The sequence below is a fragment of the Takifugu rubripes genome, chromosome 13, assembly GCF_901000725.2.
Source record: "Takifugu rubripes chromosome 13, fTakRub1.2, whole genome shotgun sequence".
NCBI classification, from domain to species: Eukaryota; Metazoa; Chordata; class Actinopteri; order Tetraodontiformes; family Tetraodontidae; genus Takifugu; species Takifugu rubripes.
Genome location: NC_042297.1, coordinates 20088465 through 20100838, shown reverse-complemented (window position 1 = coordinate 20100838; position 12374 = coordinate 20088465). Strand labels below are relative to the sequence as shown.

At 48.9% G+C, this 12374-nt stretch overlaps 1 protein-coding gene across 3 annotated transcripts; it reads right to left on the bottom strand.

Moving 5' to 3' along the window:
* Positions 1 to 1602: 1602 nt before the first annotated feature.
* fes (FES proto-oncogene, tyrosine kinase) lies at positions 1603 to 10420 on the bottom strand. Of its 3 annotated transcripts, none has more exons than XM_029846244.1 (18): positions 10237 to 10420; positions 9120 to 9400; positions 8663 to 8836; positions 8118 to 8214; positions 7850 to 8033; positions 7040 to 7177; positions 6826 to 6942; positions 6554 to 6676; positions 5828 to 6023; positions 5567 to 5641; positions 4877 to 5086; positions 4675 to 4797; positions 4522 to 4575; positions 3786 to 4089; positions 3584 to 3707; positions 2359 to 2516; positions 2158 to 2280; positions 1603 to 2014 (listed from the first exon to the last, which is right to left on the bottom strand). In XM_029846244.1, the coding sequence occupies exons 2-18, from the start codon at positions 9342 to 9344 to the stop codon at positions 1872 to 1874; spliced, it is 2568 nt and encodes an 855-aa protein (XP_029702104.1). In that variant the 5' UTR covers positions 9345 to 9400; positions 10237 to 10420; the 3' UTR covers positions 1603 to 1871. The 3 variants fall into 3 exon arrangements, with proteins under 3 accessions (XP_029702104.1, XP_003970111.1, XP_011608634.2); XM_003970062.3 differs by lacking the exon at positions 10237 to 10420 and having other exon boundaries at positions 3786 to 3880; positions 3971 to 4089; positions 9120 to 9344; XM_011610332.2 differs by lacking the exon at positions 10237 to 10420 and having other exon boundaries at positions 9120 to 9611.
* Positions 10421 to 12374: the final 1954 nt, after the last annotated feature.

Sequence of the window (12374 nt, the reverse complement as noted above, 5' to 3'; positions counted from 1 at the left end):
AACGTCTGGAAAGACCACCCAGAGTTCAAGTTCATGAACATGTGTAAGAACGTTCCAACCCCCCCAGCAGGACAAAACATGCTGAACCAGCCCGGTGGGTTGGTTCACAGGAGTGGATCCAGTTGAGCAGCCATTTCATGAAGTTGTCATGTGACACACCCCCTCCATTTGGCAGGTGTTTCCTATAAAATAATGGCGAGGGCCAAGAAGCGTCCTGAGCGACAGTGACGACAGGGTGAGGAAGAATAAACAAAAGGTTTGAAGCTACAGTAGGTGCAGGTAAAGGTTAATATATAGATATTTATATATATTTATGTTCACACCGTCCTTCGGCTAAATAGGGAGCTTCACTGCACGTAGCTCGAACATAGAAACTTCATGTCGCCCCCCCCCCCCCCAAAGATGGAGCGTTAAAGATGGAGCGCTCATTCCAGACTCAACACCTAAAAACAACCAGATGTTGCACATAAATCAAACTGAACAAGAATCCAAATGAGCACGAGAGGAAATAATCTGCGAACAATTTGCGCCCAAACTCTGCTTAATTGTTTCTCCGGCTCTCCAACAGGAGATGGTTTAAGAGGCAACTGCCCGTGTTCAGCGCCAGTGTTTCAACCCTCAGAGGATTAGCGTTCTTCAGAGGATTAATCTCAAATCGGCACGAGCATCATCTCTAATAGCAGGGAAGAATACCTTATCACTGAAATACAGGATTATCTGCTCTAATCGTTCTAATCCCTATTAAATAAGGCTTAAGGGACAAAATAATCCTTAAATCACAGTTAAATTACGAGCGTAAGTGTCTACTGGAGTGTTTGCTTGGAGATGTGCATCATTCACCTCCGTGTGACTCCGCACACCCACACTGTCCTCGTGATAAGACATTCCAGTGTCACTAAGGAATGTCGCCGTCCACGTCCCGACCAAACCGCGCGTCTCATGGACCAGCTCCAACTTTATTGTTATTTATCTGTTGTTGTTGGAGCAGCCTTGACCGCGAGCACAGGCTTTTATTTGAATGTATCTGAATCACTGACATGATGATCGCACATACATTCGCTGCAAATGTGGATTTAAAGAAGAAAATGGCGCCCAGAGTCCGTCCCCCCCCCCCCCCCCCCCAAATCCTCTGCTGTGGCGAATACGTCTAATTGTTTTCGTTGTGTGTTGAAATGCTGCTTATTCGCTTCATTTCTCAAACATCGGGACTGGCAGCTGAGTTCTAATCTCGGGGCCACAGATGCAAACGTCTTCATAGTGTCATCATCATTATATAATTATAGGGCTCGCAGCCAAATTCCAGATGTTGATTAGACAAGCACATGTGAAGCTTTGTGACTTTGAGAAGCAGGAAGCAGGAAGTGCTGGTTGTTTTGGGTTTGTCTGTGCCAGACCACACAAAAGTTCAGAATAGCTACTTAGATACTGGAGCTGAGAGAAACTGAAGCAGCTTTTAATTGAGAAAGATGTACTTGCAAGGTTTTAAGGATTTAGGGTCTTTCAGGGCTTAAATCAGCCCAATTTGCACCAGAGACTTCAGTCTGGAGGCTCCACAAATGAGTCGACATCAGAAGTAATCAGTCATACCAGATTCCCCCTGACTATCGTATAAATTATTTATTAAAAACATCATTAGCTGAGCTCTCAGCTCAAACTGAAATAATTCTGACGTACAAAATGTCGCCATCCTTCACCTGTGTTTTTTAATTAAATGCGCACGTGTTTCATCGTGCTCATCAGCTAAAAAAAAGAAAACAGCTTTTTGAGCAAATGACACGTGTTCATCTGCAGCCCCCCCCCCCCCCCAACACACACACACACACACACACACACACACACACACACACACACTTTAAAACAAAAACTGCCATCTACGGCATTTTCTTGTGTATGGCGCTGAGCTCTGCCCGAAGTTTCTTGAAGGTTGGTCTGTTTTTGGGATGGTACTGCCAGCAGTTGTTCATGAGCCTCGCAATCTCCAAAGGGCAGAAGCGTGGAGCAGGCATGCGGTATCCTGAAACGCACCGCAGTCAATCAAAACAGGCAGTCAGGGACTTCTGGCACATCCACACACTCAGCAGAGTTCAGGCAACGGCCTCAGCATGCAGATCAGGCAGGTTTCGCACGTGTTTTTTGGGTTTGTTTGTTTATTTGTACCTTTCTCCACCTCGGTTCTCGTCTCCTGGTTGCTCATGCTCGTGTAAGGTGTCATTCCCAGGGAAAAAGTCTCCCACAACAAAATACCAAAGCTCCACACGTCGCTCTCGGTGGTGTAGCGACCTGAAGACACCAGCAGGGGGCAGCATTGGCAAAGGCACAGGTCGGGTACAAACGTCAGCCAGAGGAAATGTTGCCTACCGTAGTTCAGGGCCTCGGGGGCCGTCCATTTAACAGGGATCTGCCTTAGACCCCCCTCTGCCATGTACACACCATCGTCATGCTGACGGGACATCCCAAAATCACTGATCTTCACTGAGTTGTTCTCTGCAACCAAACAGTTTCTGGCTGCCAGATCCCTTTGAGGAAACAACAGAGTAGCACAACAGGAAGAAGAATGAAATTAAGGTGGACAACCGATGGGAAAAGGGAGGAAAATGTCATTATATGAGTAAAAATGGAAACAGCCCAAACAAAAATCCCCAAAAAACAGGCATCAGTAAAAGCTGTGCGACGGCAGTGGTCTTGTTATGTCTCAGTCAGGCGCTGTGAGATACAACGCTACAGACTGAACAGCTTCCAGCAACCAGCTCTGATCTGCTCCCAGCTGGGAAACTGTACCGGTAATGAGCTGGTTGTTCTGACCCAGGACACAATTGACCAACGATTTGATATAAAGCTCAACGACAAGCACACAAAACACAACAGCAAATAGTTGCAAACTGTTCGAGCTTCCCTGAAAAATACGGATTTAAATCATCACTAACACCACCATTACTGTCGTTATTATGGGGAAAACTGTGAGGAGGAGGAGGAGGAGGAGGAGGAGGAGGAGGAGGAGAAGGAGGAAGAGCAGGAGCAGGAGGAGGAGGAGGAGGAAGGAGGAGGAGGGGGAGGAGGAGGAACAGGAGGAGGAGAAGGAGGAACAGGAGGAGGAAGGAGGAGGAGGAGGAGGAAGAGGAGGAGGAGGAGGAAGAGGAGGAGGAGGAAGAGGAAGAGGAAGAGGAGGAGGAGGAGGAGGAGGAAGGAGGAGGAGGGGGAGGAGGAACCGGAGGAGGAGGAGGAGGAGGAGGAGGAGGAAGAGGAGGAGGAGGAGGAACAGGAGGAGGAAGGAGGAGGAGGAGGAGGAGGAGGAGGAGGAGGAGAAGGAGGAACAGGAGGAGGAGGAGGAGGAAGAGGAGGAGGAAGGAGGAGGAGGGGGAGGAGGAGGAACAGGAGGAGGAGAAGGAGGAACAGGAGGAGGAAGGAGGAGGAGGAGGAGGAGGAGGAGGAGGAGGAGGAGGAGGAGGAGGAAGAGGAAGAGGAAGAGGAGGAGGAGGAGGAAGGAGGAGGAGGGGGAGGAGGAGGAAGAGGAGGAGGAGGAGGAACAGGAGGAGGAGGAGGAAGAGGAGGAGGAAGAGGAGGAAGAGGAGGCGCATTGACCGACCGATGGATGCACTTCTTGGTCTCCAGGTATTCCATGCCAGATGCAACATTTTGGGCCATTTCGACCAAATTCTTGGGCTTCAGATTGTGACCTTTGAGACGCAGGAAGGAGAGAAAATCTCCACCTGAAAGTAAAAGGAAGAAACAGAAGATGTGGACCCAGAAGCAGCAAGGTTCTGCATTACAGGGCGGTCTGACGTTACCCTGAATGAGCTCCATGACGATGTAGATGGGCTGTTTCTGCGTGCACACTCCAATCAGCTTCACGATGTTGGGGTGGTCGTACTGTTTCAAGATCCTGGACAGGGTGGGATGACAGTACAGAGCAGGGCGTGTGTGTGTGTGTGTGTGTGCGTGTGTGTGTGTGTGTGTGTGTGTGTGCGCTGACCTGGCTTCAATCAGGAACTTGCTCTTCTGCTCGGGTGCCAGGTGGTCTTTGCAGGCTTTGACAGCCACAGGAGTGTTACCAGGGAGTAATCGACCACTGTACACCTCCCCAAAGTTACCCTGTGCAGTATGAACACGGTCAGCCACAGCGTCACCATGGTAACAGCCCACGGTGGGTTCAGGTGGAAGATCCTTCATACAATCTGGTGTTTTTAATATCCACCCTTCACACGGCCATCAGAATATATCCTTGTTTCAAGGAGGAGGCAAGTTGGCCTCTCGAAGTCTAGATTGACCTTAAGAGAAGCGGCGGCGCCCGTCTCGATTTGAAGTGTTGCAACACTTCAGCTTAGACTTCTGAAGTGTGACAATCGTAGAAACTAGCCTGAAATTTAGAGTCTTCACAAGTGCTTCGCTGTCATAAGTGTTTGGGAGCTTTAATCCCTGAATCCTCCTCCTTTACTTTCCTTTACTTGTGCGTCGGAGTTTCCGACCTTTAAAGATGTTTAACCTTTAACCAGGAAGAACGTTGGTGACCCACAGAACACTCACTTGTCCAATGACACTTCCCAAGACGATGTCGTCGTGTTCCAGGACCCATTTGTCCTAAAAGACGGAGGGAGAATTAAAAAGAAGGATCTCAGCTGCACTTGTTTCTGGGTCTTTGAGATATTTGCCGGTCTGACGGAGGCCGGTCTCGGGTACCTTTAGAACAGGTCTCCTCAGAACTATCTCAGACCTCTTTGTGACGTGCTGCTGGGATGTCTGGTAGTGGTGGATCAGGTGTGGGATAGTGTGGAAGCTGTCTCCTTCCAACTGATACAGGTTCTACTGGCACACGTGGGAAACGCTAGCGTGAGTTCTGGGAACCGCGGGAGCTGACCTGCTGTGGGCTAAACCTGCTTACGTCTTTGTACTGAATGAGGAAATGTCTGCAGGCTCCGCACCACTGCACCGAGAGGACGTAACATGGCTTCTCTTGGCTCTTCCTCACCAGGAAGTCACCGTCCTTCGTCAGCAGCTGCTGAACCTCCAGTCGGGGAATAGCTCCGTGGTACCAGCTCTGCTGCTCCAGAGGACGCGTCACCTCCTGCACCGCGGCGCTGCTGAGGAGCGGCTGATGACACGGAGCCAAACACAAAACAAAAAGCACCGTCTTTAAAGGGGGCTCACGGTCCAACAGCCAGAGAGGACCGGAGTCCGGATTTAAGGTGGTTCTGAAGAGGATATGAGGATGAACTTCAAAGGAGGGTCTAGTTTACTGGGGAGAAAACACACGCTTCCTCCAGGGAACCGGAGTTTTGGAGCGGATCGAATAGAGGCAGCCATTCGCGCAGGCTTGAAGTCAAATTAGTTTGGGTGAAGACACATTTGCTGCTGTAACTCCGCCGATGGCGTCACGCTACACCGAAGAAAGAACACACACTGGAACACACAAACTCTGGGCAGAGGTGAGGACAGAGTGAGAAAACGCCCTTCCTCTCATGGCAGCAGCCTGGACAACAATGCCCATTGTTCCATGTACATAATAAAACATTTGAAATGACACTATCGGCATTTTGTGTGAGTTGAGTTGTGACTGAACTGTTGAACCAACCTCACATTTGGGCTTGAACAGGCCGTTCAGGCTGTCCAGGATCCCGTCCACCAGCGGTTTGCAGGAGTTTGGGATCTGATCAGGAGATAAAGGAGGTGCAGAGCAGAACACGAGAACAGAAATAAGGATCTGGCACAAAGAAAATGTGCCTTGCACACACCAGATCACCTCTGCACAAAAGGACTGTTGTAACTTCAGTTCCCAGAGACTCATGAATATTTGCCCCCGCCCCCCCCCCTACCCGCCTTCGCTCACACCTACACTGCCTGCTGCCAACAGAGGTGTGGTGGCGTCTTGGTCCTGGTTCAGAGCAGACGGGGGGTCTTCGGGGCCCAGCTGGTCCAGTTTCTCCTTCAGAAGAACCCTCTGAACCTCCAGCCTGGCTCTAACGCCTTGAGACAGTGCCACCTGCTGGCGACACTCCTCCAGTGCATGTCTCTTGCTGAACTGGTAGACCCTGGACAAAAGTGGGGCAGCAAGTTGAGTTAGCGGAGGAGGGAGAGAAACATTAAAATAACAGAAATGGGGAAAATACATGAGAGGAAAAGGATGAAAGGACTCGTGAGCATTTCCTATTGACTAGATTGTTTCCTAATGGCAGCCAAATACTGGCTCTTAACCAGGGCATTAACCAGTTGGAGGACCTGGTTCCTTCACCTTTTAATGGCTAAAAGCGCCGTCAGAGTAGCCACATTAAAATGTGCTCATTCAGTCCCGCAGGAGCTTGTTACAGACTGGGCCGCTCCCACGGGGAGATGAGCCCCTGGCACCTTCAGACGGATTCATTAACAGAGATAAATGAGGGCAGGGGACCTCATATATCTCAGCCTACCACACATTTAGAATTTCTACATCTCCTGTGACCACGCCGGTTATTAGCTGCTGTCCGGATAATGAGCCAGAGACGGTTTAGTCACTGGTGTTACCGCTGGGATCATTTCATTTCAAAAGCTCTAAATATAACCCCGGAGCGCCTGCTCTGCAAACCTTTGGCCCTTCTTAATACCCTCCTGCTCTGCCTCCAGCTGCAGCTCCAGATGTTCCAGCGATGTCTGCTGGGAGCCCATTTTCCGAGCCAGGTCCATCAGCTCCTCCTCTAGAGCCGTCAGTCTGGGACAAGGAGAGAATAACTGTCAGAAGAGGACGCTGGTGCTGAGGCTGAACAGGCAGTAATCCCATGAAGGAGGCGATGTGGAGTCATCCGGGGATCCGGGGATCCAGGGATCCAGGGATCCAGGGATCACGTCCCAGTTTCTTACCTGTGCTGGATCATCTCCAGCGTGAGGTCATTCAGTTCAATCTGGCCTTGGAGCTGCTCAGCATCATCCAGGAGGCTGCACTCCAGCTCTGCGCCATCAGGGATCTCCCCAACCGACCTCCACACACACACACACACACACACACACACACCAGCCCGCCTTAATGGTCCGCTGTTCGTGGTGGCCTCTCACCTGAGGGGAAGCGGCTCCTCACCTGTTCTGTTGGATGAAACTCTCGTACTCGGTCTCCGGGTTGATGGCGGTGAGAGCTGAAGACATCTCCCTGTGGATCTCCACCACATCGTGGTGCAAGAGGCTGGAGATGTCAAAGTACTCCTGCAGGACCTCCTTACTGGGGCAGAGATCACAAACAGGAAAATGGAATCACGCAGCTCGTCCGTGATGACATTTATTGCTCACTAGATGTGTTTTCTTCTGTCCTGCAGCTTTGGGAGCCACTCGGGTGGGTTCACATCACAGGAAACTCAAGTTCGCCCCAATTAACCAGATAATTGGCTCGTTTCTTCAGTTGTTGTCAGGTGTGTGTCACAGGTGTGTGTTCCAGGTGTGTGTCACAGGTGTGTGTTCCAGGTGTGTGTAACAGGTTGGTGTCACAGGTGTGTGTCACAGGTGTGTGTTCCAGGTGTGTGTCACAGGTGTGTGTTCCAGGTGTGTGTCACAGGTGTGTGTCTCAGGTTTGTGTAACAGGTGTGTGTGCCAGGTGTGAGACCCAGGTGTGTGTCCCAGGTGTGTGTGCCAGCGTGGCCTCTGGGATTGTTTCAGGATGATGCTACCGTGGAAACAGAGCATCTCCTGTACACTGAGTGGTGGCAGCTGCAGCTTGTCACCATTTTTGGTGAAAGAGAAGAAATGAAACGAGAAGAGCGATTAAAATGCAGCTGTGAGAGCTCTACACTTGGTTATCTGAAGACGTGTTTGCTTTTTTACATTTGCTTTGCGATTGCGTGAGGTTAACATCTGGGCTGGGTTTGATTCCAGCGAACAGAAAGAGGGCTGATCTTACAGCATGAGCACCATCTCCTCCTGCAGATGCTGCAGAGCCTGGAGCAGGCCCGGCTGGATCCGCGTGTAGTGCTGCTGGTGGTAGACCCGGGCCGCTCGCACCGACAGCACGTACTCGTTGTGCAGCTCGTACAGCTTGGCCAAGGCCTTTACGTTGCGCTCTTTAGCTCTGTCTCGCTCTTTATCTGCACACACGTGAGAGGGAGGGTTTGTTCTAGCAGCACCACACCGGCCGTCAGAACCCTGCAGAGAAGTAGAAGAACCGTCACCTTTGCTGGCTTCCTGGAACTTCCTCTTTGCCTGAGCCACATCTCTCACAGCCTGCAAGTAGCTGCTCTTCAGCCTCTCCACCTCTGTCTGGGTGACCTAAAGTATCACACTCACACACACACACACACGCACACACACACACGCACACACACACGCACACACACACACGCGCACACACACACACGCGCGCGTGGAACTGTTCAGTGTCGTGTACTGTGTGGTTAGAGGGGAGGAAGTTGATGCATTAACAGAATAGACACAAGAGGAAGAGGAGATTATCAGAGGGGTTTTTCTTATGTAGCAAGTTGAAATACATAAAATAAATTCACTCAGAACAAAACTAATTGCCAGACGTATAAAATGCAACCTGATATAATCACGTAATATTTAAGGTAAAAAAAAATACACATATATTTAGTTATTTATGAAAGAGAGACCAGATGGCTGGATCAGGAGAGGTCCAAATCTGTGTGTGTGTGTGTGTGTTATTCTCATGCTGTCTGTGGTTCACCTGTGTCCTACACAGGTTTGTGCACAGCTGTACCTTGCTCAGCTCCTGCTTCAGCAGGTTCCATTGTTCTGTGAAGGTCTTTCGGAGCTGCTGCTTGTCTCTGATGAGCAGCGTCAGTTTGCTGATGGGACCATCCAGCAGATCTTCGGAGCTCTTCTTCATGGCTTGGCTGAGAGCGTCCGTCTGAGAGACCATCACACCCCAGGACTGCTCCAGGAGACAAAAGAGCACCGACAAAGCACTGTTGCTGGTGGAGACTCTGACTCTGCTTGACTTTAACGTGTCATTTGTAGTTTTTGAATAGCTTCTCTATTTCTTTGTTTCCTCTTTGACATAAATGTTCTTTTGAGCTTTTAAGTTGTTTCTCAAGAGAAGAAGAAGAAAAGGTGCATTTATGCCAGAAAGGAAACATTGTGCTAAAATAAATATTTTTGTGGCCGAAACACAAACACACACAGAGGAAAGATGATGCAGCTGGAGCAGATCTCACCTGGTTCAGCTGACTGATGTAGTCCACTCCCGCTGCGTGCTGGGACCGGTCCAGTTTCTCCACCATGGTGGCCATGCTGTGCAGCTGCACTGAGAACTCCCGCTCGCTCTTGGCTCGCTGGCTCATCCACTTCTTCATGACCTCCATGAGGTGAAGCTCTGAGTCCAGCAGCCTCACCAGCGCTGCGTGGGCCTGAGGGCACCACAGCTTCTCTCCAAAACCCATCTGTCAATATTCAGAGGCTCTTCGGACGTAGTCGCCAACCTCCAGACGATGCTGCTCTAAAAGTGGGACGAGAGCAACTGCTGCGCTGAGCTGAGGTGGCTGCTGACCAGAACATGGCTGCATAGAAGTTTCATTTCCATCCGCATGAAAAAAAAACCAGTGTCACTTCCTGTTTTATTCAAGGTAGTTTTCTATGTCAACTGCACCGGGTTTCTACCAGTAATCCACAGATATTTTACCCATTTATTCACCAATAATCCACAGATAATCTACCCATTTATTCACCAATAATCTACCCATTTATTCACCAATAATCCACTGATAATCTACCCATTTATTCACCAATAATCTACCGATAATATACCCATTAATTCACCAATAATCCTCAGATAATCCACCCATTTATTCACCAATAATCTACAGATAATCTACCCATTTATTCACCAATAATCCACTGATAATCGACCCATTTATTCACCAATAATCTACCGATAATATACCCATTAATTCACCAATAATCCTCAGATAATCCACCCATTTATTCACCAATAATCCACCGATAATCCACCCATTTATTCACCAATTATCCAAAAATAATCTACCCATTTATTCACCAATAATCCACTGATAATCGACCCATTTATTCACCAATAATCCACTGATAATCCACCCATTTATTCACCAATAATCCACTGATAATCCACCCATTTATTCACCAATAATCCACTGATAATCCACCCATTTATTCATCAATAATCCACTGATAAATCCAGCTAAATTCCCGTCTGTGCTCTTGTGTTTATGGTTTTATAGATAATCTTCTTGAGTGTCAATATTTCTTTTTTGTCTTTTGATTGTTATTAAAAGGTTTAGAGCAAAGTTTGATTCTCACCTGAGACGACGAGTCTGGTTCCAGATCCAAAAATCATGACGAAGACACAGTGAAACAGAGAAGGACAAAATCTGCTGCTGAACATTTGAGTCGAGGTTCTGATCCTGAAGATTCCTGTTTCAGTACAGGTGACTCTGACATCAGGTCTTCCTGGTTCCAGACATCAGGTCTTCCTGGTTCCAGACATCAGATCTTCCTGGTTCCAGACATCAGATCTTCCTGGTTCCAGACATCAGATCTTCCTGGTTCCAGACATCAGGTCTTCCTGGTTCCAGACATCAGGTCTTCCTGGTTCCAGACATCAGGTCTTCCTGGTTCCAGACATCAGGTCTTCCTGGTTCCAGACATCAGGTCTTCCTGGTTCCAGACATCAGATCTTCCTGGTTCCAGACATCAGATCTTCCTGGTTCCAGACATCAGATCTTCCTGGTTCCAGACATCAGGTCTTCCTGGTTCCAGACATCAGGTCTTCCTGGTTCCAGACATCAGGTCTTCCTGGTTCCAGACATCAGGTCTTCCTGGTTCCAGACATCAGATCTTCCTGGTTCCAGACATCAGATCTTCCTGGTTCCAGACATCAGGTCTTCCTGGTTCCAGACATCAGGTCTTCCTGGTTCCAGACATCAGGTCTTCCTGGTTCCAGACATCAGGTCTTCCTGATTCCAGACATCAGATCTTCCTAGTTCCAGACATCAGATCTTCCTGGTTCCAGACATCAGGTCTTCCTGATTCCAGACATCAGATCTTCCTGGTTCCAGACATCAGGTCTTCCTGATTCCAGACATCAGATCTTCCTGGTTCCAGACATCAGATCTTCTTGGTTTCAGACATCAGGGTTTCTTATTGGTTATTGGTGAATAAATGGGTCGATTATCTGTGGATTATTGGTGAATAAATGGGTAGATTATTGGTGGATTATTGGAGAATAAATGGGTCGATTAAGGGTGGATTATTGGTGAATAAATGGGTCGATTAAGGGTGGATTATTGGTGAATAAATGGGTAGATTATTATTAACTAAAATGCATCATTTCTGTACTTTTACACACTTTATTTAATCAAGCTGTCACTTCCAAGGTAGTTTTCTCTGTCAACTGCACCGGGTTTCTTCTCTCGAAGACGTTTGCCTTCTATCCAGAAGGCTTCTTCAGTTCTGAAATCGCTGGGGAGAGAGCTTGAAAATATATAGTGGTCCATCTGCATGCTAATGATCTGGGTGGTCACCTGAGAGTCGTTAGCAGGGTCGTTCACCTAGTTTCTGTTGAGGTGTCTCCCCTTTGTCTGCTGGATCCCATGGTGGTGGGTCACTGGGTCTCCTGGAATGGTGTGAATGTTTGTTTTGTTGGAAGGAGTGGAGGACTGCATTGTATGTGGGTGATAGGAAGTGCCTCAGCCCGCCACCTCTGTTTAAGGATGGTTTCTCCAATATGACATGGATGCTTCCTCGACCCCCCTCTCAAACCCCTTTCTTCTCTGGCCAGTACCCGTACTGGGCTGTCCTCCAAGGAGTGCCCACTCTCCTTTAGGTGTAAGTGGACTGCTGAGTCCTGACCCGAGGAGGTGGCACGTCTGTGTTGTGCCATTCTTCTGTGGAGAGGTTGCTTGGTTTCCCCAATGTACAGTTCCTCACGTTCCTCCTGGCACTGTACAGCATAAACAACATTACTTTGTTTGGGTCCTGGTGTCTTGTCCTTTGGGTGGACCAGTCTCTGTCTGAGAGTGTTGCTGGGTTTGAACTGAACCGGTATGTCGTGTTTCTGGAGGATCCTCCTAAACTTCTCCGAGACTCCGGAGAGGTAGGGGATGGAAACGCTGCGGCATTTGTTTCTCTCCTCCTCTCCTTTGCTGGGGTCTCGCTTTCTTGAGGTCCTGGTGAAGGCCCAGTCTGGGTAGCCACATGTTGAGAGCTGTCTCAATGTGGTCCTGGTCCTTCTTCCTGCCTTGGGGTGTGGTGGGTATTTCTCTGGCCCAGTGTTGGAGAGTTCTGATCACTCCCAACTTGTGTTCCAGTGGGTGGTGAGAGTCAAACTGAAGGTACTGGTCGGTATGTGTAGGGTTTCTGTCCTCAGTGATCCTGACTGCACAGTCCAGAAAGGCCAGACTGTTTCCTTTTGTATCTTCCCGGGTGAATTTTACATG

What these genes read in the sequence shown, in the direction of transcription:
- fes (XM_029846244.1), bottom strand. Translation starts at nt 9,344, where the DNA reads ATGGGTTTTGGAGAGAAGCTGTGGTGCCCTCAGGCCCACGCAGCGCTG. An exon ending in TGAGGAGACCTGTTCTAAAG is followed by an intron (nt 4,576 to 4,674) that starts GTACCCGAGACC and finishes TCCGTCTTTTAG; the next exon opens with GACAAATGGGTCCTGGAACA. An exon ending in GAGAACCGAGGTGGAGAAAG is followed by an intron (nt 2,015 to 2,157) that starts GTACAAATAAAC and finishes GGTGCGTTTCAG; the next exon opens with GATACCGCATGCCTGCTCCA.